Here is a 27,609-nt window from a genome sequence, read left to right as displayed (position 1 = left end):
AAAGATAAATGAGTTTAATATATTTAGCATTCAACTTGCATAGTGCTTGCACCTTACTACGGGCACTATAATAGACCTACATAAGATTACCAACTTTATACTCTTTCATTTCGTGTACAGGCCGTTTCGTGATCATGGAAGGCATTCAATGTTTGGTTCTGATTAGAATTCCGATTGATTTGTTCGGATTTCTATTACGATTCCGATTAATTTGTCTGGTTCCGATTAGGATTCCGATTGACAGAATAAAATATTATTGATTTCTTTACAAATAGTAGAGATATTGACGTCTAAGACCGCTCATAGGATATTAGATCCATCACATCTTAAGATTGTAATCTTACCAAGGACACTTTGTCTATTACTAGAAAGAATAGCTACATTAACAAGATAGTACGTAGGATCTAACGTGGATTTTAGTCGCTATTCGCCTGGTAGATAGGGTGCAACTCTGCCTCACCAGCCGTATCTCTGGTTTTGCATCAGGGAAGCCAGCGCTTTCTGAATTTTTCTTCCTGGAAGCTGGAACCTTTCGTGATTCTTTTAACTTTGTTCTCGGTCACTTTCATCGAGCACCATGAAATCTTCGATGGAGCAGTTGCGGTCGGTAGTGCCGTAGTGGGATAGCTGAGAGCATCTGCTTGCGACCTGGTAAACGGCCATAAATCCTGCTGCAATATTTTCCGCATTTCACTTTGTAGACTCTAGTTTTTCTATGTTTCTTAGGCCTAAGAGTGTGTGTCTCCTAGTTATTTATGTAATCACAACTATTGTAAGAACTTATTTTCTTCCTCTCCTTATATGATGCGTCAGTGCTTCTGCCTTTAAGTTCCAAAAAAAAAAACTTTGTAGGCTTGTAAGCTCGTATAACAGTGTAGCACCGCAATCAGAATACAAGAAATTGCCCGCACGCTCAGATGGTCTTTCTTACCCATCGTCTCTGTCAGAGTGTACACTTTGCTGACGCCATTGCCCCAACTGATCGATCCATTCATCTGAAGATTTATTTTATTATAATATAATTAAAAAATCGACGGAGTCAAAATTTGACCCCAAAATTGTTCCGCCACCTACCACTACCAGCGCCATCCGTTTCCCGCAACGATGCGGCGGAGCAAGACCGGCGTCTCCGCCCAAAATCCTCCGCAGGGGAGAGGAGTGATCGCGACCCTCCCGGCACCCGCGATCCAAAACCCCGGACGCGCGAGGTCCTAGTGCTCAGGCCACGAGCACGCACGAGGAACAGGTGCCGCGCGGCGCAGCTGACGGCGACGGGGGGCGCCGTCGCCGAGGCACCGGCGCCCGTAGGCTGTTGCCTCGACTCGACCCGACCAGGCCGCGCCGACGCACGCACGGGCACGGCGCCCCGCCCGGCGGTGGGTGGCGGCCCGGCCGCGAGGAAAAGAAACGAGAGAAACGCCCCGCCGCGCCGCGCTCGTGGCTCGTGCTATCGATTTTGAAATTTTCAATTCGTACTCCCCACGAGGAGCGGAGGGTGGCCGCCATGGAGGCCGCCGCACCAGATCAAGATCAGATCGGATCGCTAAACCCACTCACTAATCTAATCGCTCCCCGCCATTCCAGCCCAACCCAAAAACAAAGCCCCCGTTTCTCTATTTAATAACCACAGAGCCGCATCTTCCCACGCTCCCGAGCCTCGACCGACCGGGAGTCCGTGACGCTCGCCCACCACACCCCCACCGCGCCGCCTCACTCACGCCGGGAATGGCCTGCTCCCACCTCGCCGCGGCGCCTTCCGCGGGGTCCGCCGCGGCCCGGGCGCGCTCGCCGGCGTCCTCGCCGGCACCCGCCTTCTCGCGCGTCCCGGCGGCGCGCCGTACGTGTCCGCTCTTCCCGGTTTCACCCTCCCCCCCTCGGGCCTTCCTCGCCAGATTCGGCGCGTTGCTGACCGTATCGCTGCTTCCCTCCCCGCAGGATACGCGAGAGGCGGGCTGTCAGTTAGGGGCGGGAAGGCAGCGTCCCCCGTGGCCGTCGGCGCGGCCGCGGCGGCGCCGGTGGCGGACCTGGACGGCCGCCCGGCCACGGAGAAGCAGCCCATCATCGTCATCGATAACTACGACAGCTTTACCTACAACCTGTGCCAGGTATACGGCCTTTTTGTGTTTAGGACATGTTCCCTTCTTCCGAATTGTTTTGTTCTGTGATCTGTGTATGAGATATCCTTGCTAGTGGGGATGAGTGAGTGGTGGCGACCTCGATCCATCGGCGGGCTCATACTGCACACGTGACATGTGTATTTTATCTAGTGGCATGTGTGCAGTATTGTTCACGTGTTTTTGCTCAAATGCTGATGATTGCGGCAGATTGTTTTTTATGCATTTCTGGATAATTATTTGAGCATTTTCCCTCTGACTTTAATGATGTTGAAAAAAATGTTTTACTATCTGTAGGGTGAAACGTTCTGCCCTGGTGGAATAATTTCTTTGATTTTCGGTCATGATGGTAGATCTAGGATAATATGTACTGTATGTATGTAATGCCACCTTGCCTTGTCCGTGATAATGGTATCCTTTAAATTTTTTATTGGCCGTTTATAATAGACAACAGGAATGCCTTTTCAATTTACTTGTATTTAGATCAACTGATGGATCCATGATCACAAGATTGCTCGGAATGTATTCCATGACGCTGTTAATACAATATGAACCTTGCTATGGGATTTGAATCTTAAGTAGGCCTCCATATCTGGAAGGGATCATCCATGTACCAAAGTAAAGTCTAAACAACTGATATTGCCACTTTTTTTTGTGAACAAAGTCCCATAAAAAAAATTGGTAGGCACGTCGGTAATTTACATCAACAGTGCTTGTTGAAAAAAAAATTGATACGGAAGGTGGAAGCCATAATCATGATTGCATTCTTTGTTCTTGGGGATGGCGATCACATGTTTCCAGTTCCACAAATTGGTTATATCATCCATCATTGCATGATCTGAACTTGAAATACGAATTCTAGGTTTATGCAGTAGCTGTTGGCTTGTCGAACTTGGTTCTCATTTCCATTGAATATCTTCGAGTCCTCACTACATTTCTATTAATTTCTACCTGGAATAGCTTTTCACAGGCACTGAATTTGGCATCTAATTTCTTCATGGGATTAGATCTCGAAAGATGAACGCTCTAGGTGGTCAATGGAGTGTGTCCTAGTGCCTAATAGGGATTAGGCATATCACTAGGCTCTAGGTGGGAGGGTGACCCGCTAGCTCTTAGGTTTTGAGAAAATTGGGATTTTGCCCCTATGGGAAGCGGGTTTCGCTGCAATGCCATCGAAATTGTGGACTTCGCTAGAATGTCCTTATGAACGTTGTGCTTCACGCTATTTTGCCATTTCGAGATTTTTGATAAATTTACAAATTCCGCAGCTCAATTTTTAACTTAGATGGACACTTTTGCCCCTGCTTCCTTCTCTCTTCTCCTCTATTCTCCCCGTGCGGTGCGGCTGGAGCGCCGGCGTCCTCCCCGGAGCCCTCGCCCCGCAGCCGCCGCCTCCACGAGCCGGCGCCCCGCGGCCGCCGCCACCAGGAGCCGGCGCGCCTGCGGCCAGCACCCCCCAGCCGCCGCCCCAAGGAGCCCCTGCTGCGCTGCCGTCAGCTGCACGTCGGGTGGTCGAGAACCACGCGCTCCTCGACGCCATCGACGACCTCTCGGCCAAGGCCTAGGACGAGGCGCGCAACCTGCTCAGCTCCAAGCACCTCTTCTTCCGCGAGATGTGCGCCTACCACAACGGCGGCGGGTCGCACGCGCCGCCGCACGCTGCGGCGGGAGGCGACGCCGCCTGCCTCCACCACCCGCTGCCGGCGCCCGCGGCCTCGTCTGCCGCTCGCCACGTGCAGTTGCAGCACCAGGCGGCCCCGTCCCCGCCGGGGATGAAGGACTCCTCCGCGGACGACGACGACGAGGACTACGGCAATGAGGATGAGGACGGCCACGTGTACCACCGCGCCCACCACCACCACCAGCAGCAGCACAACAGCGGCCGGCTAGGCAAGCGTGGGCGCGGCGAGGACAGCGGCGCGGCGGAGGACAACGCCGGCGGGAAGCGTGTGCGGGCGGTTGTGTCGGTCGAGCAGTCGGCGGTGGTGCAGCAGCTGAAGGGCGAGCTCGCGGTTCGACGGCGGACCCGCACGGTGCTGGGTGCGGCGGCCCGGTGCTGGCTGGCGTTGGCCGCGGGGCGTCGGCTCCAGAGATGGAGGAAACGGGAGTTAAGGAAATGGGAGTAACAGGGGAGAGGATAAGAGAGAAGGAGGCAGGGGCAAAAGCGTCCATCCAGGTCAAAAATTGAGCTGCAGAATTGGTAAATTTGTCAAAAATCACGAAATGGCAAAATAGCGTAAAGCGCAACCTTCATAAGGGCATTCTAGCGAAACCCACGATTTCGATGGCATTCCAGCGAAACCCACTTCCCATAGGGGCAAAATCCCAATTTTCTCTTAGGTTTTAGGTAGCCTTTTGAAACAATGGTTAATATCGAAGGGTGGCCTATTGGAATGCTCCTTAGTAATAAAGCTATAAAAGGTATACTTCTCAAAAAATAAGTTTATTTTGGTAAAACAAGTATGCGTGCCTTTTTTGTGTTCAAGTGAAAAAATTGGAATTGGTGCTTCTGCATTTCCTGACTCTTCAACTGTGGCGCCCATTAATTGAAAATACTATACCACGAAGATAAAGCATGTGGAGGTCATTAATATCTAGGCATTAGTTAATGCCAGATTTGTGTTCAGAAGCATGTTTTATGTGACAAATCAGTGACTATTAGATCCTCTGAATTGTCCCCGTTATTTTATCGAATAACTTGTCAGGTTACATGCCATGATTTGAAATGTTGACTTTGATAATACTAAAAAGTTCACTTGACAAAACTACCTTAGCTTTGTATCTCTCCGTTTCAAATTGTAGGTCGTTTTGGCAAATCTAGATACATAGATTTTGCTATGTACTTAGATATATGCTATGTCTAGATACATAACACAAATTATGTATCTAAATTTGCCGAAACGATCTACAATTTGAAACGGAGGGAGTAACGTTGAAATGCTTATACTGGAGGTAGGATGGCATACTGCTTTGTGAAGGTAGACATTTCTTATGGTCACGTCATTATTATTGACATTAAGCCAACTTAGTGTATTTCTGTTCTTCCTCATAGGAGCCATCCATTTATCCTTTTTTGAAATTCACATTTCATTTCTACACTTTTATTAAAACACAATAGAGTGGAAGAAAAGACATATATATGCTATGAGCCAAATATTCCTTTGCTGACATTTTGTGTTTAATAATGAAGTATATGGGGGAGCTTGGATTAAACTTCGAGGTATATCGCAATGATGAACTGACCATAGAGGATGTAAAAAGGTATATATAGTTCTCTCATAGCAGTTTTTAATTTTGATGTAGATGCTTTTTATCAAAAAAAAAGGAAACTCTCAGTTTGATGATCATGCTCCCTTTTTTCATGTATTATAGGAAGAACCCAAGAGGAATACTTATTTCTCCAGGGCCTGGTAAGTTTGTCTTGCTGAATATCACAAGAGTTGAAGCTCCTGAGCATACTGTACATGAATATCACAAAATACTTTCAAATTTGTTCTTTAGGTGAACCGCAAGATTCTGGTATATCATTGCAGACTGTTCTTGAATTGGGCCCAACCATCCCAATTTTTGGAGTTTGTATGGGTCTGCAGTGCATCGGGGAGGCATTTGGAGGTAACATTTATCTTTATACCAGCTCACTAGTTTTTTCATGACCTCATCTTTTGTCTCTCAAACCTTTATGTACATGAATATGCAGGAAAGATTATCCGGGCTCCTTCTGGAGTGATGCATGGAAAAAGCTCTCCAGTTTATTACGATGAGGAATTAGGAAAGGCCTTATTCAATGGCTTGCCAAAGTATGATTTGATTTCCAAACCACTGAATCAGCCAAATTTTATTTTGATTGGGATATGTATTGTTTTACTGGTCACATATTCACATAGCTTATTATAGTGCTCACACTTACTAATTGCCATAGTCATTAGTTTTCATCAAGTGCTATTTTGTTACTTAACATTTTGACATGCAACTTACGCTGTTTGTACAGAAGTTATTAGTTATAGGAAACATCTTGTCAGTCATTCTGCTTTTAATTGAAAAGTCATTCAGCCATGTATGAGAAGTTCCTTAATTTTTGTTTCCTTTCTTCAAGAACATAAACCTTTCTTACTGGAGTTGTTGAGGAGATGATTGTATATCATTTCACTTAGTATTGATAAAATAACACTTTTGTCAGGAAAACAAAGCTGTTTCTTAATTCTGTTTGTGCTACTCCTACTAAGCCTCTGCCCTCGATTTGACACAATATCCTTTGCTTCCATGGACAGCCCTTTTACTGCCGCGAGGTACCACAGTTTGGTGATCGAGGAAGAAACCTTCCCACATGATGCTCTAGAGGCCACTGCATGGACTGAAGATGGGCTTATCATGGCCGCCCGCCACAAGAAGTACAAGCACATCCAGGTATTTCTACTCCCCAGTGCTTCACGCACGGGCACTCCAGTTGATGCTTCCGCTGGCCCTTCAAGCCAGGTTGAGGATGTTTACCTGGAGCTGTATACTTGTGGGTGCTATGTGCTAACGGCTAACGCTGACTGTTTCAGGGCGTCCAATTCCACCCGGAGAGCATCATCACCCCTGAGGGCAAGAAAATCATCCACAACTTCTACAAATTCATTGAGGAACTGGAGAAGCAGCGTTCGTAGGGAAGATGTGCCACCAGTGGCTCCATAGATCAGGCCGAAGCATAGGAAAGTCGCTTGGAACGCACGGTTGCAGGATTGGCACCGAAAGTTAACTTGGAAGCAGCTTTCCTCTCTTCATTTTTCTGCGTTCATTGTAATGAAAGCCGCGTGGACCCAGATTCTGAATAAACTCATCTGATGAAATAAGCACCGGTGCTGGTGCTCTTCCGATGAATAAATCCGGTTATTTTCGGCAGGCGGGCTTTGGCGACATCTTTGTTAGTTCTGGCCTTCTGGGCCTTGTGGCCGCGGCAAGACGGCCGTAATAGCATCTGGTGTTTGCAGGTGATGATACGCTAGCAACCTTCTGCTGTTGGGCACGTCGGCACCGGCCACCATCACCGATTCACCGCGGCCGCGGTGTGCATCCTAGCCGAGGTTGGCGTCGGCCGCTCCGTGCACTAGGACAGCGCCCACTGGGATCGGGCCAGCTGCCGAGGTGCAATACGGCGGTCGCCGCTTTGCAGACCGGCATTTGCGCCGGCCGCCGATAGGCACAGGCGGGCGGCGGCGCGGTTCCTGCGGAAGCCATGCCACGCAGGACACGGCATGAGTCCCGTCAGCCCGGCATGAGCGAGCAATCCTGGGGTGACTGCCTGACTGGGGAGGCGTGGGCGCTCCTGGAGTGCCGGTTCCGCGCATGGGAGTAGGAGCGAGCATATTCTCGCGACGAAATAAGTGTGTGCATGCTATGATTTTTGTGTTCTTTGACGATGCACCGAGGTGGAGTGGCGTCAAACGTATAGCTGCGCGCGCCGTGGCTCATGATGTGCACGGTGCATCGTCCAACTCAAAGGGTACGGTATCCGCTGCATTTTATATTTTTTTATTATTCCTGTACTGTAGACGGGTTGTCGCAGGAGCTACTGCCTTTTTGGGATCCAATCTAAAACAAACCCGAATTCAAATAAAGATAAGGAGCGGATTGTGTGGTTCGGACCTATCAAGCACTACAAGTAAATGCTTACATCACAATTTGGTTATACTAGTCTATGATCACGTGCTGTTGCACTAGATAGTAATTTTAAGAAAAAATAGTTAAAAATTGATAAATAGAGGCGGGGTAGGTAATCAATTTTATTTTTTTCTTTACTCCTCTTTTGTTCATATTTTAACACGATACTCATATGTATATTTCTCTTATCCATATTCAATTGTGCTATGCTTTTCTTACAAATTATTCTATGCAATTTTTTGTTTGTATTATATCCACGTGTATTTGACATACATTTAACTAAAAACTTAGCTTGAGCAAAGTGTTTGACATGGAACACCCCCCCCCCCTCCCTATGGTTTGGTATATAATTTTCGCTCGAGTACGTTACGTGTGGTATGCCTAGTGATAGTGACACATGCATTTATATCCTGAGACTCTACTGAGTTAGCTTTTTATTCATTAACAATGTTATGAGAATATGAGTATTTTACAGGGATTTTCAATAAGGAGCCAAGAGGTCCATGGACTCCTATAAAAACGGAGGCGGAGATTCGGAATTCAGAAAGCAGCAGTCCCAGCTTTGGACCTGTTTAGTTTGCCTAGAATTCTAGAAAACACAATTGTGCATTGTTTGAGGATGCATCCAGAGTGTCGGCGCAAGGAGGGAGGACCGGAGATACCATATCTGTTGACGCAATACAAGTCGTCGTTGTTGTGCTATTCATGACCATATCCTTGTCCCCCGTGAAACGCACGAATACACATTATGGAATACTGGGTACAGATGATATACGCAAGTACAGCTGATGTAGATACATCGTGGAAGATATCGCAAAAACCACATAGGATTTGCAGGATTGCCTCACATGCAGCACCGCCCAGAACATGATCCAGCGGACAGACGAGTAGCACGGCGCCCTAAAAATAGCAGGCGCCCCTGTCACCCTAGGCTGCAGCTCCCTATTTTTAGGCGATAGACTCGGGTGGAGGAAAGCATGTGAGGCACTGCATGGTCCGGCAAACTGAGATCGGCTCAACAAATCTTGTGGCAGAGAGCCATCCACCTACAAGTGAAGTGACGCGCCCACACTGCCACTTCTACCGCGGCACCACAGCGCACTACCGCGAGCCCTCCATTAATTAGGCATTCTTGCACCCATCAAAGCTCACACCCCACCACAGCAATGGCGGATCGGCCTCTCCCTCAGCTATCATACCAAGAACCCTTAGCCGGTTACATGAGATTAGTAGCCACACCAAAAACCCATGGTGGAAAGGAAAATGAGTTTTGGACTGTATTCAACCTCCCTTTGATGGCATGGAAAAGGGGTTTTGGACTGTATTCAACCTCCCTCTGATGCACCAGTTCGCTTCCCAGCTAAAGAGCGAGCATCGTCAAGACATCGTAGACCACGGATTCGGCTGCCTCCTTCATCTCCCACACCATTACCAGATGAGCCGGAAATTTTATTGCTGGATGCTCTGCAAGATCAACACCGAAGATTCGACTATTGCAGATGAGAGAGGCGATCGGGCATCTCTCACGCGAGAGTAAGTCCACTCCCTCACTGGCCTCCCAATGGGGCCTCAGCGTATGAAGGTTGACAGTGACACCGATCAAGCCGAGGGGTCCAGCAAACTTGCTGCAACAGTCCTCCAATGCTAGGCCAGACGGTGGTTACCATTGCGGAGCTGGAGAACACTTTCAAGCAAGTAGTCACTGAGCCTATCACTCCCACTTCAAGAATAGTGGTTCTTTCATCGTTCATCAGCCTCGCAGGCAGGTACTCCTTAGCCTCTCATGGTCGTTGTGGGCCGTCGCATCCTAGTATATAGATCCCTCTTTCCGATTTATCCATGGTTCAAGAGTACGGCTGGTGCTCTTTCGTGCTCGATGAGATCATAATTGGAGCAGCCAGGTACTCTCTAGCCTTTCATGGTCGTTGTGGGCCGTCGCATCCTAGTATACAGATCCCTCTTTCCGATTTATCCATGGTTCAAGAGTACGACTGGTGCTCTTTCGTGCTCGATGAGATCATAATTGGAGCGGCCAACGCTGTCAAGAACCTATTAGACCAAGGGTCAACTTCAAATCGTCCCTGACTTGCTCTTGGTCCAACCGGTTCTTGACAGTGTTGGCCGCTCGGATCATGATCTCATCGGGCACGAAGGGGCACCATTCGTACTCCTCAACCATGGATAAATCAGAAAGAGGGATCTGTATACTAGTATGCGATAGCCCACAACAACCATGAGGGGCTAGGAAGTACCTGACCACGAGGCCGATGAACGACGTAAGAACCATTTTTCTTAAAGCGGGAGTGATAGGCTCGGCGACTACTTGCTTGAAAGTGTTCTCCAGCTCCGCAGTGGTAACCGCCCGCCTGGCCTGGCATTGGAGGATCGTTGCACAACAAGTTTGCTGGACCCCTCGGCTTGATCGGTGTCACTCTCAACCTTCATATGCCGAGGCCCCATTGGGAGGCTAGTGAGGGAGTGGACTTGCTCTCGCGTGAGAGATGCCCGAGCGTCTCTCCCATCTGCAATAGTTGAATCTTCGGTGTTGATCTTGCAAAGCAGCCAACAATAAAACTTTCGGCTCATCTGGTAATGGTGTGGGAGATGAAGGAGGCAGCCGAATCCGTGGTCTATGAGTCTTGATGATGCTCGCTCTTTAGCTGGGAAGCGAACTGGTACATCAGAGGGAGGTTGAATACAGTCCAGAACCCCTTATCCTTGCCATTTGGGTTTTTTGTGTGGCTACGAATCTCATGTAATTGGCTAAGGGTTCTTGGTCTGGTAGCTGAGGGAGAGGCTGATCCGCCATTGTTGTGGTGGGGTGTGAGCTTCGATGGGAGCAAGAACGCCTAATTAATGGAGGGGTCGCGGTAGTGCGCTGCGGTGCCGCGGTAGAAGTGGCAGTGCGCGTCACGTCACTTGTAGATGGGTGGCCCTCTGCCACAAGATTTATAGAGCCGATCTCGTTTTGCCCGACCATCCAGCGCCTCACATGGTTTCCTCCACTCAAGTCTATCGCCTAAAAATAGGGAGCTGCAGTCTAGGATGACAATGGGTGCTATGCGCTAACGGCTAACGCTGACTGTTCCAGGGCGTCCAATTCCACCTGGAGAGTATCATCACCCCCGAGGGCAAGAAAATCATCCACAACTTCTACAAATTCATTGAGGAACTGGAGAAGCAGCGTTCGTAGGGGAGATAGGTGCCACCAGTGGCTCCATGGATCAGGCAGAAGCAGAGAAAAGTCCGCACGGTTCAGGATTGGCACTGAAAGTTAACTTGGCCGCCGAGAGGCACAGGCGGGCGGCGGCGCGGCTCTTGCGGAAGCCAGGCCACACGCAGAAGTCAGAACACGGCATGAGTCCCGACAGCCCGGCATGAGCCAGCAATTTGGGGTGACTGGTGAAGCGTCGGACCTGCAGTAGTCGCGAGCGTATTCTCGCGACGAACTAAGCATGTGCAGGCCATGATTTCGTTTCGGTGACGATGCACCGAGGTGGAGTGCGTGGCGTGACACGTACAGCTGCGCGCGCCGTGGCTCATGATGTGCCCGTCACGGATGCATCGTCCAACTCTAATGGTAGCCGCTGCATTTTATTCCTGCACTTGCCAAGAGGTAGATAGTTGTCGTAGGAGCTCTCTCTCTCTCTCTAAAGTCTAAACCAGTCACGAGACGAGACAACAGGAAAAGAACATCAGTGCACAAGCTAACTAGATCGCCAGTACTGGATTGTTAAAGATAAAATCGTTTCTAATGAGCCGTAGACTCCAGGCAACACAGCCAAAAAGGAAAAGGTAAAAACAGCAGGCCTCTCAGCGCCCTCTCTAAGACTTTTAATTTCCTGTCACTCACCGACATTTACATGCGTTCTAGACCACCCCTGCAGATCTCTACAGACACACCACACAAACTGAGCAAGTGCACATCTGATGTTTGTTGCACGAGATAGGATTTTTAAGAAACAAAGTACTTGAAAATTCACAGGAAAATATAGAGGCGGGGTAGCTAATTAATCAATATTGTTTTTTTTTCTTTACTCCTCTTTTGTCCATATTCTAACACAATACTCATATGTATGTTTTTCTTATCCATATTCAATTGTGATACGCTTTTCTTACAAATTATTCTATGCAATTCTTTGTTTGTATTACATCCACGTGTAATTGACATGCATTTAATTAAAAACTTTAGCTTGAGCTAAGTGTTTGACATGGAAATACACACATGGTTTCATGCGTACATATACGTGTGGTATGCATGGTGACACAAACATGCATTATATCCTGAGACTCCACTGAGTTAGCTTTTTATTCATTAACAATGTTATGATAATACGAGTATTTTACAAGGATTTTTCAATAAGGACACGGGGGGCGAGGAGCCGAGAGCTCCATCATGGACTCCTATAAAAACAGTGGCGGAGATTCGGAATTCAGAAAGCAGCAGTCCCACGCAGCTTTCCATTCGAACTCGGGCAGGCGTGCAGAGCCCGTCCACGTTCGGCGTCCGCCACGCGCTTCGTCTCTACCGGCGTCCGGCGATCGATGGACGGCGACGGTGCCTCGCAGGGGCAGCCGATGCTGGAGAAGCGGCTGAGCCACCGGGAGCGCCACTTCACGGCGGGGGAGGTGGTGCGCGACGTCATCATGGGGGTGTCCGACGGCCTCACCGTGCCCTTCGCCCTCGCCGCAGGGCTCTCCGGCGCCAGCGCGCCCTCCTCGCTCGTCCTTACCGCCGGCCTCGCCGAGGTCGCCGCCGGCGCCATCTCCATGGGACTCGGAGGGTAAACCACCTGATCAGAATGCGTCTCTCTCTTTGCTTCCCTCCCATTCAGTCACGGATGATCTAGCCGAAGTTGCCAGCGCCTTCTGTTTTGTCTTTTCCGTTTAGTGCCAACGAGGTTCCAGTTGTTTCTGAACTTTGATGTCAATATTCAGTCATAGGACAGACTTTTCAATTCAGGTACTTGGTTGATAGAACGCTTCTTCTTTTTACAAAATTAAAACATTCTTAGTTAGGCGTTGTTCTTCATCATAGATAGCGTCTTGAATTTTGTGCGCAGAATCAGAGGCATGTTATGTTCCACTTTGAGTATTAGAGTGCTGCCTGTAATCATATCCGTAGCATACGAAGACTGAACTGAAAAAAATCATAGACCTGTAAGCTTTGCATTGTTCAGCAGATACTGACGTCCTCTAGCACCAAGCCACCACCAACTCAACTTGTAAATTGCCCTCGTCCAAACCAAAAAAAGGGAATCGTTAGGAGAAAAGGTAGCTCGTGATAGAAGTGTGTGGCCCCTCTCTTCGGCGCGAGCACGCTGTGTTGTCACAACTTTTAGGCCCAGCAAACTGGAGAACAATAATTTAATCTTTTTTTTTCTGAGGGCAAGATAAACACCACGCTGTTTTCAATTCAAAAAGGTGCCACTAAGGCATGATTCTGAATTTCTGGTCCGCGCCCGCGACATGTGGTAGGTACCTTGCGGCCCAGAGCGAGGCAGATCATTACAAGCGGGAGATGAAGAGGGAGCAGGAGGAGATCATCACAGTCCCGGACACCGGTATATGGATGTCACGTGAACAACCGTTCATGAAACATTGTTGACAGATCCCTGTTGTCCTGTGTGTATATGAATGGCATCCTGACCGTTGGTGTTTTGAATGCTTGATTGATCATCCAGAGGCTGCTGAAATTGGAGAGATCATGTCGCAGTATGGGCTCGAGCCACACGAGTATGGCCCTGTCGTAGATGGGCTCAGGAGGAACCCTCAAGCTTGGTTAGACTTCATGATGAGGTATGATCACTGATTCCACCTTTTGAACAGCTCCGCAAACCAATTTTTGTACTTGGAAGAAAATGCCCATGAATCCTGATGAGATTAACTTGGAATAGTTTGACATAATCTGAACGGTTCCGCGGTAGTTTATAAAGCTATCAAGAATGAAAACATTTATATTTGAGAAATGAATGAAAAATGTTAATAGTCATTAACCACCCAATGAAATATGGTAAGAACTTAGAAGTATCATTAACGGATGGTGGTAAATGCTTTTCTCAACTAACCAGAGCAATGTGTTCAGGTTTGAGCTGGGATTGGAGAAACCAGATCCGAAAAGGGCACTGCAGAGTGCCTGTACAATCGCACTATCTTATGTGATCGGTGGGTTGGTCCCTCTCCTGCCCTACATGTTCATCTCCACGGCTCAAAATGCCATGCTTACATCTGTTGGAGTCACACTGGTGGCGCTGCTTTTCTTTGGCTACATCAAGGGTCGCTTTACAGGGAACCGCCCATTCACCAGCGCTGTCCAGACTGCTATTATTGGAGCGCTTGCTTCAGCCGCAGCATACGGGATGGCAAAGGCTGTTCAAGCTAGATAGTTGTTGGAGGGCTCAAGTATTTCGTAACCAAAGTCTCACTAGGCTGCAATAAATTAAGCAAAGCTGTAGTATTTCTCCTTTCGAACATCTCACTACATTATCTAATAGCAAATGAAGCTAAATGCTAGTCTACTCTATGTTTTACTTAATTATGAATAAATATCGGGAATATAAAAGTAAACAAAATACCTCTGTGCGTCACTTCAGTCAAATAAAGACTGAACATGAAACTTCACTACATATTCAACCGTGATGACAAGCAAGTTGAAAATACCACAGACGCCTATATGGGCCATCAAACCAAGATGGATGATGATATCACAAGTTCAGCTCCTGAAAGAAAAGAAAAAAGATGTTAACGACAGGTAGGTATAGATGGATACAGGTTCTTTAATAATTTCTTAAGAAGAGATACCTTGCAATAATCCCATTTCTGCCCAAGCTGACAGAATTGGCTGTGAATTCTGATTTCGACATTTGAAACAGATGCAAATCTGTTATGTTGTCCTGTAGCATGACTGCAAAGTACAAGTAGTTTGGACCCAACAGGCACAACCACAGCCATGCACCAGGTAGACCAGTCGCTAAGACATCTCAGATCTTGGCAAACATGTCATCAAGATGCATTGACTGAACAGAGAATCATGAAACATATTTAGTCCTTGATTTGCCAGAACCTCTGTTTTGCCCTCCCTGACAGCAGTCTTCAAAGCCGGGGTATCTGTGCTCAACAAGGTACATTCACATGATTCATCAGTCTGAGCATGCAAACTATATTAATGTTGCCTTTTCAATCTTCAACACCTAAGGTTGTTACAGGTAGGGAAGTACAAATAACTGCATCTATCCAGCAAAACTATCTATTGTCATGGTAACTCTTAGTTGGCTTCTTGAGAACTTCATTGATTAGTTTGGTATAAGCCCCAAAATCTGAAACCATTCCTTTTGCACTCTTCAGTTCTTCAGCATCTCTAACTTTTCCATACTTGCAGTGTCCATCCAAAAGAATGTTGTAAGTTATATCATCCGGGGGCACCCCAATATTAAGCATCGCATTCAGAAGCATGTCCGCATTCTTCATCTGGCCAAGCCTGCAGAACCCATTCATAACCACATTATATGTCACAACTCCTGGTTTTAGACCCTTATTTTGCATCTCTTTCAGCAGCTTAAAGCCTATCTTCACATCACTATTCTTACAGAAGGCATCAATCACCATTGTATAAGTTGTGTTGTCAGGTTCCAAACCAGCCTCCATCATCTCGCATAGAACCCTTTCTGCTTCAACTGCACGCCCTGCCTTGCTCAGTCCTGAGATGAGCGCAGTGTAAGTGACCTCGTCCAATGCAACCCCTTCATCCAACATCTCCCGCTTCATCTCCACAGCCATGTCCAACTCCCCCTCCTTGCAGCAGCCATCAATGAGGGTGGTATAAGTCACCTTATCTGGCTTGGGACCAGTGTTCCTCATCTCCTCCACAATGTCATTGGCGGCCTTCAAATCTCGAGCTCGACAAAGGCCATTCACCAACGAATTGTATACCACCAAATCCGTGTGTACACCCCTTGTTGCCATCTCCCGGTACAAGTCCAACCCAGCTGCCACATTCCCCTCCTTGCAATGTGCATCTATCAATGTCGTGAACACTACAGTGTTGGGGTTCACACCTCTCTCACACATCTCCTTAAACATCTCCACTGCATCTGGTATCCTCCCAGCCCTGCACAACCCCTGCATCAAAGCTCCGTAGGTGTACACATCTGGCGCGACACCTGCCTTCATCATTAGCCCTCGCAGAGCGTTTGCACCGTTCAGATCGGACGCCTTGCATATTCCTGACATCAAGGTGTTGAAGCTCACCACCGTCGGCCGCACACGTCTCCTCAACATTTCATCGAACACGTTCCGCGCGCAGGCAAGTTCACCCGATTTAATCATATCACGCATTAGCACGTTGAAGAGCTTGGCCTCTGGGGGAGCACCCGCGTCGAGCAGCCGCAGGTAGAAGGCGTAGGCTTCGGTAGCAGTGGGAAGCCGGCTCATGATGCCAGACCAGGCGGGGACTGGGACGTGGACGGCGCTGCGGAGCGCTAGGAGGACGAGGGAGCAGGCGTCAGGCAGGAGGCCCTCATCGGCATATGCTCTGGCGAGCTCCCACACGAGAGGGGCCGGGTCATCGGGGGAGACCGTGGAGAGGAGCTGCGTGAGGAGCCGCTGCGGGGAGCCGTGGCCGAGGCGGGACGCCAGCATACGGAGGAGGGGGAGCGCAAGGTGGGGGAGACGGTGGCTGTGGAGGTGGTGGGACATGGAGAGGAAGGAGGCCGGGGTGTGGCGGAAGAGGCCCGGAGGGGAGGCGAGGAGGACGCGGAAAAGGGAGAGAAGCGGCAGCGGCGGGACGGAGAGCGGGTTGCGGCGGAGGAGGGAGAGGAAGTGCGCGGAGGTGAAGGCCGGGAGGAGGCGGAGGAGCGGCGCGGGGTGGACCGGGAGGGCGAGCGCGACTTCGGACGCGGCGACGAGGAGGAGGGAATCGTCCTCGGACGCGGGCGGAGGCGGGGGCGGGAGCGTCGACCGCGGCGCGGCGTACCATGGGGGAGAGACGGGCGGCGGGGTTTCGGCGGCCGGCGGCCGGCGCAGGATGGGGCGGTGGCGGAGGGTCTTGCGCATTGTGATCGCCTGATCGATGGGGGAGGGAGAGCCGCCAAGTTTAAAGATGTTCGTTAACTTCCACCGCTGTGCAGAAACAAATTCAAATAAAAACTGTTTTAGTTGGTATAAAATCTGCACGGCAATACAGAACAAATAGCAACTGTTGGTTGCTTTCAAGAACAGGGGACAATTATTTTTTTCTAAATCAAGCTCGCCATTCGTGCAAGCAGGAAAAGATTTAATAAAATCATCTCAACATTTCCTCTTAAATTCATCTTAGAAAACGACCAGGACACAAATAGAAACGATCTGCATTGATCACTGAAGTTACTGAATACTGAAGCCTTTGAAGATCACAGGAGCAGGAATTTTCGCTCGTCATCTGCACTTTTCCACCGCACTGAGGTGCTTGAGCACTAGATGGAAGAAATTAGACTCTGGCCAACATTCAAACAGGATGGTCCCTAATGAAGTTTCTGCAAGTTTTCGCAGCATGTTAGAAACTACAGATTGAGACAATTCGAATGTGCTTTCATTATGTTAAACATGGTATGACACATATCTGAAAATTCTAATGCTGAAACCAAGCATCCAAGCTTACCGGTGCAATGATTTATATTATGGTATTTTAATATTCAGACTGAATAGTAACAGAACTACACAAGTTTCCTAGTGTTCATTCCAGCATCTTTATACCAAAATCTGCTAAATACTACTCAGACTCTCAAGAACAACAGACAACTAACAATATAGCAATGAGCAAGCAAGGTAGAACGATCTAGTACCGGTTTTGACCATATTAAGTACCTAAACAGCTTATAAAGATGGTATATATATACAGGTAGATATTACAGATTTCTCCTGAAGAGAGCTTGTCATACTAGAGCATCCTCTCTGAGTAACCAAAACCTGGGCATTATGCCATGTTTGGCTGCTGAAAACTGATCAGAGGACAAAAAACCCAAGCAGGCAGTGACATGCGACTTCCCCAGCACAGGGCCTTCCTCACTCATACATCCAACTACTAGCTACTTCCTATCTCTGTCATCCTCGCTTGTTTCCGACACAGCAGGATCAGATGCGGCTTCAGGCTCCCAGCCTTGCATTCCAGATTTCATTATCACCCATTGCAGCGACTCGATCACCTGTCGGTCATACATCTGCTTCTGCCGCGCCATCTCCTGCAATTGTCTCGTCTCCCTCTCCACCAAAGCCTTCTCACTGCGCAGGCAGGCAATCTTGGCCATGGCCTCATCAGCAGCGGATGCGGCTGCCAGTCTCTCCTTCTCCAGTTCTTCGAGTGCAACCTCCTTCAGCAGCCTTTCCTCCTTGAGCCTCCTCCTCAGATACTGCACATTGCCTTCTTCCTCTGAATCGCTGGTCTCGCCTGCATTATCCTCTTCGTCCTTGTCAGCCTCCTGGTCGAATTCGGAAGCCAGCGACCTCGCGACCGGCTTGTCAGGGCAGCCGCTGGAGGCATCCGAGCGGGTGCGCTCGGCTGCGCCACGGCGGCCTCTCTTCAGGGCCTGAATCTTCGACCCGCACACGGCGCACACGACACCCCCCACGCGCAATGCCTGCACCGAGGAGTCCGTGGTGCCGACGAGCCCCTCCACGGCGGCGCAGCGCCTGCTGAGGCGGCACACACTGGCGGCCAGGAAAAGAAGCGAGACTGCGACGAGCAGGTGGTGGGCGCCGACCGAGCCGGCCAGCTCAGTAGCCCGCCGAGCAGCCCACCGCGCCGCTGAAGCCCACGCGCCGCCGGCCTCCTCCGACTCGGACGCGTGGAGCACCGCCACGAAGCCAAGCGCGGAGCCGACCAGGAAGAGCACGGCGCCGGCTCTGGGCATACGGGCCGGGGAGACGCCGCCGAGTGGCTTCAGGAAACCGGCGCCGGAACCTCCTCTGTTCTTCTTGCGGCCCATTGCGGCCAAACTAGGGCAAAATCGCTCAAGATTCAGGTGAGACTGCACCCAAAGACGCGAGCTTTGAGGGCTCGTGCCGCGGTTTCGACCGATTCGGTTGGGGCTGGAGGAAATCTTGGCGATTGCTGCGGATTCAGGGGCGCGTCGTGGGGGGATCGGAGACGGGGCCGCTTGGGTTGGGAAGCTAGGGGGAGTACTAGCTGCCGTAGGGTTCAGTTGGGGAGCGGACAGCGGAGGGACCAAAGGCTGGTTCAAACTTTTTTCAAAAATTACTGTAGCAATCAAAAAAACTTTTTCCAGAAGGCGGCCTTAGGGACTTCTGCAAAAAGCTCGGAACCAAAACAGTTTATAATTACTGTAGCATCACTGTAGTAAATGTAAATTAATTAGGCTCATTAGATTCGTCTCGCGAATTAGCACTCAGCTGTTAAAAAAATATTTATAAATAAATTTTATTTAATACTATAAAATAGTAAGATTCTTTTTGATGTAATAGGGACTTCTGAAAAAAGTTTGGAACCAAACAGGGCTTAAGGCCTTCCCAAAAATTTTCAAGATTCCTGTCACATCAATTTTTTGGACACATGCATGAAGCATTAAACGTAGTTTTAAAAAATAACTAATTGCATAATTTAATTGGAAATGACGAGATGAATCTTTTAAGCCTAATTAGTATATGATTGGGCACTAATTACCAAATAAAAACGAAAATACTAAAGTAGCCAAACTCAAAAATTTTCACCAACTAAACATTCCCTAATCGAAGATTTTCCAAGGATAAGTTGTGGGCGGTGTCGCTGGCGTGCGGGTCGAATATATCGAGGGGGCCCACCTTGTCGGCCTATGGGTTTCTGTTAGTGCGGGGCCGGAGAAAAGGATGGGGGCATGGGAAGTCGACAAGTCGTCTCGTCTTTTTGGAGAAAAGGGGGCGGGTACTCTGTAGCAGTGGATGACAGATGGGGTCACATTGACGTGGGTCCCACCTGTACGTGACGTGGTATTCCACGAGATATGTATGGGAATACTACGTGGGCGAGCAGAAAGGCGTGGGAAGATCCAAACGGCCAAAGTACGCCGTGGATCTTTTTGTCAACAGAATTTGTATGGCTCGTGACTTTTTTTTGTGATGCGCGAAGAAACCAAGCAGGCAAAAACGCTGCGAGGAATGGAGTAGGAGGTGAAGGGATGATATTTCCAAGTAGCAAGTTTCGTTGGAACTTCCCTGGAACTAATCACCTGAATTTCGACGCGATCTCTGTAATTTCAAGTTTTTGGAGGTTGCAAGCAAGTTCCATGAACGAAACGAGCAAGTTTCTTTTCTTGTTTGAGTATTTAAAGAAGTCCCACAGATTTTAAAATGTCTCATTTCACCGTTCTAAACCTAAGAAGGATTGTCAAATGAAAGGACACAAAAAATAGAAAACTTAACCACCAATGTGGGCCTTCTGCAGCCCACACGTCTAACAATCTTAAATCTCGACCTGTGCTGTGCTCCAGCCTTCAGGCCCTTTTTCAGCCCATGAGCTAATATATAGGATCTCAAACTTTTTGAACCCACATGACGTATATAGGATCCAATTGCTGAAGGTCTTTTTCTTTAGCCCAACAAACGTGTTTGATCATCACTTTGCTTTTTTTAGTCGAGGTGATCGTTGCTCTTCTTATTACATGAAAAAAATGACCAGTTGTTAATCAGAATAATATCATTTTTACGCCTAAAAAACAAACACCTACCCGTGGTTGCACGTGGTCAAGTTATAACTGAGTGCATACGTACGGTACTTAAGCTGATCTTGCTCATTCTTGATAAACAACCAACGCACTTTGCGCTGTACAAGGAAAGTGCGCCTTTCGATAAAGAGGATTTAATCATGCCCGTTAATCAGGAGCGGAACTAGGAATTAGAATTATTCAAAGAAAAAAAAACTAGAAATCATGAGTTGGCTCGCTTAGGCCGGTGCCAAATCCACGGATCATCCGATTGTTTGGATGAATCCCCTCCTGAATTTGTAAACAACCTATCGGCTTGTGATTTGTCTGAGGCACGAGTTTCTGAATAAAGCAGCAAGACTTGATCGATGAGGTGCAGTGGCAGTCGCCACAGCGTTCAAGACTTGAGCCTCAGGGTTGGGGTCAGGTCATATCCCCTTTGGGTTTAGAGAAAGACAGCGAAAGCCCTGATCGATGGTGGTCACGGGTTTGAATCACGAGGCGGGCAAGAGCAGGGCTAATGGATCCCGGCGTAAAGAGCAGTGTTGTGAAGCCAATAGGAACCAGAAGAAGCAATCGCAATACAAACGTATTTTTGGAAAAAGTCCACATTACCCCCCTCAAACTCTGCAGAAAGTCTAAAACTCAACCCTGAAATTTGAAACCGGGTAAATTACAACCTCAATCTCTTGAAACCAGGCACAAACACCCCTTCCGCCCAAACCAAGCTGGTTTTGGTCCACCTGGACTCCACGTTGGTAAGGGGAGCCATTAATAGACTGCTCTTTCTCTCTCTGTCGGTGGCTTCTTTTCTCCCCCCCTCTCTCTGTTTCTCTGAGCTCTCTATGATGATCCCTTGATGGGCTTCTGCACATACTTGCGCCACGAGTACTCGTCGGTGGGGATGTCCGACACCTTCGGGCTAATCGCCGGCACGCGGATCGTTCGCTTCACCCGGTGCTTCCTGCGGATTCAACAGATTCATCGATTCATTTTCTTTCGCTCCGGTTCAATTCGTCGCTTATAATTGATGGATTCGGCGACAAGCGCTAGCATCTAGGATGGATTCCAAGTTACCTGCGCTTGGAGCAGTGGCATCGGCCGCTGGTGGCCCCGTACTTGCCGCCGGAGACGTTCTCCGAGTGCGCGTGCTCGTGGCACCTACGCTTCTGTCCGGCGCCGGACGACGACAGCGACGGCTTCCCGCAGCTGGCCGCGCCTGCGGCGGCGGGAGCATCAGCGGCGATGACGACCTGCCGCCGCCGCACCTGTTCGACACGCTCCCGTCGCCGGTCGTCACCGACGACAGGAACGACGAGCTGGCGCCGGACACGCTGAACCCGGAGTCCCTAGATATTCAGGAATCGAGTACTCACCTTACAACACTAGAATCCCCTCCCCTCCTTACTGTAGTTGCTTCAGGTGATGCGAAAATGAAGTCAAACAGAGCAGCACGAACTCGATCTAGAAACACGAAGGGGGAAGGTGGCTGGCGGCACCCAGGGAGAAATTGGGCAGGGGTGTCGGCAGTGGACCTGTTTTAGGCCCCCATTGCCGAAGGGGATGAGCTCCCGATCCACGCGCCGGCCATCTCCCTCCACTGCTCGCCGGCAATGGGAGTCTGGGACCACTCTGCTAGGGTGAGACCGTGCGTGAGTGGCAGCGAGAGAGAGGGGGAGGAAGACAGAGCTAGCGATAGAGAGAGAATTGGAGGAACAGAGCGCCAGCTATTGTATTGGCCTCTTGCCAACGTGGTCAAAGACCAGACTGGTTTGAGGTCGAGGGGGTTCGTTGTCTGGTTTCGGGAGATTGGGGGTGTAATTTACCCGGTTTCAAACTTCAGGGTTGAGTTTTAGACTTTCTGCAGAGTCGAGCGGGTAATGTGGACTTTTTTCTATTTTTACTACCAACATTCGTATTGGCTTCATGGGTAAGAGCTGGGCAGTAAAAATTAGCGGTAGGGGACACCAACATTCAATGCCCACTCCGATCAGCAGTGTTGTGAAGCCAATAGGAATCAGAAGAAGAAATCATTATGTTCTGCCGGCAACCAACGGTGCTATTCTTTTACACCAAATCAGCATCAGTTACCGGCCGCCGGCCACCAGCCAGTCAGCCAGCCAGCAGTAATTTTCTCTCACAGCAAATCAGTACCAGCCACCAGTCACAACTAGCCGAACAGAGCGAGTGGCGAACCCACATAACCGGCGTAAAGAATCAGAGAATCGCCTGGCTCAATTCTCTCTCTTCTATTCTCTTTCCGCCGGCTAGGATTTTTTTGACGGGTGACGCACCCAGCCCCGCCTAATTGGCATTACTATTCTTGCTCTAATCACTTAGGGCAAGGGCAATGGCTGTTGCCCCCCCCCCCCCCCCACCTTAAGGTAGGACCTACAAATAGTTGGACATAGCTATGACCAGCTTCACAATGCTTATGGTTTGTCTTGAAAATAAAAAAAGCATCTACCTACACCTGCTCACTATTCTAGTGTGTGAGAGAGCAAAAGGGGAGAAATTATTTCTTTATTTACTATGACTTGACCTTAAGCTTAAGGTGCACCATAGAAATCTTTTGGCTATATATCTATTATATAAATATTTGAGTGTTAGAAGAAGCCATCACATTCGCTGAAAGAGGCTAGAAATTCCAACATTAATCTAAAATAGAGAAAATTTTGGACCATTGGATTTTATGAAGATCTAATGTCTTAGATTAATCAAAGAGTCCATGCCAAATACAATCAAAGATATTTAGTTATTGTAAAAAACAGTATGCATATATTAGATATAGAAAAGAAAAGAATGTAAGATTAATACAAGGAGTCCATGCCAAATATGATCAAAGATATTTAGTTATTGTAAAAAAGAGTATGCATATATTAAATATAGAAAAAGAAAAAAATAGGATTAATTCAAAGAATCCATGCTGAATAGGATCAAAGATATTAAATTATTGTAAAAAATAGTATGCATATATTAAATATAGAAAATTAAAAGAATATCAGAGTTATAAGATCAATATATCTCTTTACTAATTTCTCATCTGTTCATTAAAAAAAGAGAAACAACAACAACCAGTCATACTAATAAAAATAGAAAATTAGGGCTTTATTTTTTTCTTTTTATAAGGAAATAGTAGAGAGGCAAACGTCCCACCTTTAACTAATTCCATTGGCCGAATTGACCAGATCAAAAATACAACAAATTTATAGAGGGTGCAAATCATAAAAAGTAGAAGGGAAGAGAGAAAGGTTAGGACTATCTAATTTCATGCACTAGGTTTAATTTGGACATCAATCGAAAATCATGTTTCTTGGAGTGTGCAATCGATCTCACAAATATGACATAAATGACAACAAACTCTACTCGGCAGTGTATTAGTTTTGAAAGAGAAAACGAGGACAATTACATATGCATGTGTCAATCAAGTCAACCATGCAGCGTTCTAAAATTTGTTTTGGATCATCATCATCCCCCTTTGCCTCGCATGTCGATCTTCAGTCTGTTTGCTTGATTCTTAATTACAAAGCGTCCTTGGTGAGAATGGCTAAAGGAGCCAAAGTCAAACTAGACATGTGGATATCGATTATCACATATTTTAGGCTTTTTTAGTGGATCACCAACCCTATTCGCCTTGCGGTCTTCAATATAATACTTGATTCTTTATTGTGAAAGCAGGTCTTCAATATAATACTTGATTCTTTATTGTGAAAGCATCCTTGGTGAGATTGGCTCGAGGAGCCAAAGTTGAACTAGATAGATGGAGATCGATACATCATAAATCCAAGGCAATGAGATGCATGTCACCAATAGCATAACCATCAAGAGGGACGAAAAGGGTGTGGCACTCATCCTGTTACCGCTGAAAGAACAAGCAAGGCAGCGTTAAAAGAAGCCACCACGTTCGCCAAGAGCATCTAGAAATCCCCACATTAATTTTAAAAAGAAACATTGTATGTCATGAAGATCGAACAGTCTAAACTAGCCTAAAAAGGCCATGTTTAAAACTAGCCCAAAGAGTCCATATTAAATACGTTCATCGAGAGGGTCTATAAATCCACACATTAATCTAAAAAAGAAGAATATACACCGTTGGATTTAATAAACATCTAACAATCAAAATTAATCAAAAAAGTCTATATCAAATATAATTAATAAATATCTAATTATGAATAAAAAATAGGATATGACCGTTCGAGATCGGCTGGATGTTACTCAGGTGCTCTAACAACTAGGCTAGACTTTCTTTCACTTAATATTATTCAAAATATTGCACAAATCAAAGTTCAACATCTAAGTTACAAGTTGTTAGCTTCAACATCACTAACACATACATATAAATATATTTAGTACCTACATATAAAAACTTTGTAAAAAGATAAACATGTATCCAAGTTGATCCCATCTTGTGAATCATCGAACTTAAATATTATGTGCTACAATATGCGTCCACATTCAAGGTTACCTAATATTATTGAATCATCATATTTAGATTTTGCAAGTTAAAATATCATAAATATAGAAATGTGATATATAATAAAGCTATTTAAAATCCGATGATTTAATACAAACTCATAGGAATCTGCAAATAGTATTCAACGAGTGCGAACGAGAGGTACAGTAAATAAAATACGAAATAGACTATTCTGTTAAGATAAAAAAATTAAGAAAATAAATAAAAAACTAGCTACTCGCACTAGCACGGGCCACCATGAAAAAAAATGTGGTTTCACCATTAAAGTCAAAACTAAAGAAGTTTTAGGAGGAGATGAGGTCCAACTAAATAAATTGTTAATGTGCGATCTAGGAAGCATGTTAGCAACAAAAAAACCATTGGCATGGCCATGGAGAAGTATAATTTAATAGCATTGTTTAAAAAAACTATGAGTAGAAAAAGTGAATACGAGTGAGACTTTGAGAGAGTGATGACGGCCATAGAGGATGGTGAAAATAAAGGAGATTGTACCTTGCCAGCTATAATAATAAATTTGTAGAGCCCGTAAACAGCACGTAATATAGAGAAAATATACCGTGACCATAAAACAAAATAAATGCATATATGCATAAATTTTAAGGAATTGCAGATGGAAGAATAAAAATAAAAACTAGCCACCCGCGCTATTTGCGCAAGCCACCTTGCTAGTTTCTACTTGCACAATGTATGAGGTGCACCATATAGATTACATTTATGGCTTAAGGTCACTTTTTGAGTACATTGTGACTGCCCTTAGCGGATGTCGCTGGCCAGGTGGCAGGAAAGTTCTTGGCTGTGTGTGATTTGCAAAGGACGAACGAGGAGAAGGGCGCCATCGGTGAAGCCGTGAGCGCAGGTAGTGAGTGGAATGGGAGGCGACGGTGTAGCGGGCTTTCGGTGGCTGCCACCCAAACCTGAACAAGCCCTGCGGTTAAAATCGTCGCAAAAGTGGACGCGCGAGTCACTGCAGGGTCCCAATGCAACCGGCGTGTGCCCGCACTGCGCGACGCCCCCGCAGCACAGTAGTAGATGTCCAGAGGAGAACGTGCAGTGCCTGCAGGGGCTGACGGTGATCAGCTCATCCGCCTGCCGTCTCTTCAAAACCGGCAGTCGTTGGCCACGCCGGCACCGCGCCAGAGCTCCGCTCGTTGCGCCGCAAACGACAAGATGTGAAGAATGCGAAGCCAATCAATGAACGATCCCTGTGCCGAGAGATCCGCTGGTTGGTTACCAGCCAACCCCGCCGTCGCGGGTAGCCGGCGATGCCGCCGGGGCCCTGCTCTTGTTTCCGCAGCCGCACCAGGCTGCCCTTGCCCACGGCCAACCACCGAGCAGCGATCGCGGGGCACACACGGACACACCAGTCGCAATCGTTATCGACAGTCGATACATGCTAGGGTGGGTATGAGAGACCGTGCATACGGTACGGGGCATGTTTGGGTCGCTTATAGAAAGGCTTGGCCTAATTACAAGACATTCCAAGAATTTTGGAAAGTCAAAGCAATCTCAAATTTGATCAAAATTATAGAAAGAAATATAAAGATTTATGATATCAAATTGATGTACTATAAAAATATAACTAATAAAAAATCTAATGGTACTTAGTCTATACTATAAGGATCCATGACAATTGAAACATTCCTCACCAAGTTTAGCCCACATACCCACCTCACAAACCACCTTTTTGAGGCCTACGTGTAAGGTGAAAAGTTTGACAGGGGAGGATGGCAGGCCGAAATCGTTGCGCATTCCCGTTGAGTCGCGACGTCGCGCACCCCTCCGCTGTTTTTTTTTCACCACGGGGTTCTCTACCCACCCCCTGCGTAACCGCGATGCTATTGGCGGAGCTTCAATTCTTGCCTTCCGTGATTGCAGTGTCGAGTTCTTCCTTTGATCCCTCCCCTCCCACCGCGGCGTTGCTCCCCTTCCTTTCCCTCCTCCCTGCCACCCTGCCTCGCTGCGCCGGCCCTCCTCGCTCCTCCCTCCCCACCGCACACCCCTCCTCCCTCCCCTGCTCGGTCCCCTGCGCGGAGGCGATGGCGAGGCGGCGGCGGCCATGGCGCGGCGGAGACGCGGCGTGCGGCGGCCCATGGCAAGGCCGCTCCCCTGCTCCGCGCCACCCCTCTCCTGCTTTGGGCGGTGCGGGGTCTGCGGATCCGGGCGGCGGGAGAGGTGAAATGCCCTTGTTTGGTTTTGGTAATTGAGTGAAAACTTAGGTGGACTAATAAGTGTTTATGTTGAGATACACAGGAGATTAGTCCACACAAAGACACTAGTATGAGCAACATGTGCCATGGAGGAGAAATGACTAAGGGTTGATGATATGCTCATATAGTGTGATCGAGGAGCTCATTGCATATGAGACATGACATGGAGTTATGTGACCAAAGTGGAGAAGATCAAGACAAGACTTGGCTTGATGGACCGGTTGCAAAGGAGAAGGGCAAGTCAAGGCTTTGAAGCGAGGGACCGCGAGGCGGTGAAGCTTGGGCAAGATTTGGTGCCGATGGACCGAGACAACGGTGAAGAACGAGCAAGGTCAAGATCGATGAACCGAAGAGGTCATGTGATAATATGAAGTGGATCATATCATTCAAGAAAGATCAAGCCAAGTGTTGACTCATGATGATGATCAAAAAGCTTGATGGAGTTTGGTGATTGTATGGCATCAACATTTGGGAAGATGAAATGGAATGCGCAAGGCAAAGTTATG

General features: G+C 47.8%; 4 protein-coding genes and 1 long non-coding RNA gene across 5 annotated transcripts; 2 read left to right on the top strand and 3 right to left on the bottom strand.

Moving 5' to 3' along the window:
* Positions 1-1,631: 1,631 nt before the first annotated feature.
* LOC120642337 (anthranilate synthase beta subunit 1, chloroplastic-like) lies at positions 1,632-6,995 on the top strand. The gene is made up of 8 exons (XM_039918795.1): positions 1,632-1,837; positions 1,936-2,105; positions 5,305-5,375; positions 5,487-5,524; positions 5,616-5,726; positions 5,812-5,911; positions 6,383-6,518; positions 6,659-6,995. Exons 1-8 carry the CDS (start codon positions 1,726-1,728, stop codon positions 6,758-6,760), a joined length of 840 nt encoding a protein of 279 aa, XP_039774729.1. The 5' UTR covers positions 1,632-1,725; the 3' UTR covers positions 6,761-6,995.
* A 5,187-nt stretch (positions 6,996-12,182) lies between these two features.
* LOC120642336 (vacuolar iron transporter 1) lies at positions 12,183-14,321 on the top strand. The gene is made up of 4 exons (XM_039918794.1): positions 12,183-12,538; positions 13,233-13,318; positions 13,439-13,553; positions 13,840-14,321. Exons 1-4 carry the CDS (start codon positions 12,300-12,302, stop codon positions 14,138-14,140), a joined length of 741 nt encoding a protein of 246 aa, XP_039774728.1. The 5' UTR covers positions 12,183-12,299; the 3' UTR covers positions 14,141-14,321.
* Positions 13,728-16,811, bottom strand: LOC120642335 (putative pentatricopeptide repeat-containing protein At1g09680). The gene is made up of 3 exons (XM_039918793.1): positions 14,556-16,811; positions 14,330-14,473; positions 13,728-14,183 (listed from the first exon to the last, which is right to left on the bottom strand). The coding sequence occupies exon 1, from the start codon at positions 16,803-16,805 to the stop codon at positions 14,997-14,999; it is 1,809 nt and encodes a 602-aa protein (XP_039774727.1). The 5' UTR covers positions 16,806-16,811; the 3' UTR covers positions 13,728-14,183; positions 14,330-14,473; positions 14,556-14,996.
* A 646-nt stretch (positions 16,812-17,457) lies between these two features.
* On the bottom strand, positions 17,458-18,950 carry LOC120642334 (protein FLOURY 1-like). The gene has a single exon (XM_039918791.1). The coding sequence runs from the start codon at positions 18,710-18,712 to the stop codon at positions 17,816-17,818; it is 897 nt and encodes a 298-aa protein (XP_039774725.1). The 5' UTR covers positions 18,713-18,950; the 3' UTR covers positions 17,458-17,815.
* Positions 18,951-20,972: 2,022 nt separating this feature from the next.
* On the bottom strand, positions 20,973-22,183 carry LOC120642333. The gene is made up of 2 exons (XR_005662570.1): positions 21,500-22,183; positions 20,973-21,386 (listed from the first exon to the last, which is right to left on the bottom strand). It is a non-coding gene; the product is annotated as an uncharacterized LOC120642333 (long non-coding RNA).
* Positions 22,184-27,609: the final 5,426 nt, after the last annotated feature.

This window comes from Panicum virgatum, chromosome 7K (genome assembly GCF_016808335.1).
Source record: "Panicum virgatum strain AP13 chromosome 7K, P.virgatum_v5, whole genome shotgun sequence".
Lineage (NCBI taxonomy): Eukaryota > Viridiplantae > Streptophyta > Magnoliopsida > Poales > Poaceae > Panicum > Panicum virgatum.
The sequence above is the reverse complement of the archived record's forward strand: the minus strand, read 5'-3'. Positions and strand labels throughout refer to the sequence as shown.

What these genes read in the sequence shown, in the direction of transcription:
- LOC120642337 (XM_039918795.1), top strand. Translation starts at nt 1,726, where the DNA reads ATGGCCTGCTCCCACCTCGCCGCGGCGCCTTCCGCGGGGTCCGCCGCG. An exon ending in ACCATAGAGGATGTAAAAAG is followed by an intron (nt 5,376 to 5,486) that starts GTATATATAGTT and finishes CATGTATTATAG; the next exon opens with GAAGAACCCAAGAGGAATAC. An exon ending in ACTTATTTCTCCAGGGCCTG is followed by an intron (nt 5,525 to 5,615) that starts GTAAGTTTGTCT and finishes TTTGTTCTTTAG; the next exon opens with GTGAACCGCAAGATTCTGGT.
- LOC120642336 (XM_039918794.1), top strand. Translation starts at nt 12,300, where the DNA reads ATGGACGGCGACGGTGCCTCGCAGGGGCAGCCGATGCTGGAGAAGCGG. An exon ending in CATCACAGTCCCGGACACCG is followed by an intron (nt 13,319 to 13,438) that starts GTATATGGATGT and finishes TTGATCATCCAG; the next exon opens with AGGCTGCTGAAATTGGAGAG. An exon ending in TGGTTAGACTTCATGATGAG is followed by an intron (nt 13,554 to 13,839) that starts GTATGATCACTG and finishes CAATGTGTTCAG; the next exon opens with GTTTGAGCTGGGATTGGAGA.
- LOC120642335 (XM_039918793.1), bottom strand. Translation starts at nt 16,805, where the DNA reads ATGCGCAAGACCCTCCGCCACCGCCCCATCCTGCGCCGGCCGCCGGCC.
- LOC120642334 (XM_039918791.1), bottom strand. Translation starts at nt 18,712, where the DNA reads ATGGGCCGCAAGAAGAACAGAGGAGGTTCCGGCGCCGGTTTCCTGAAG.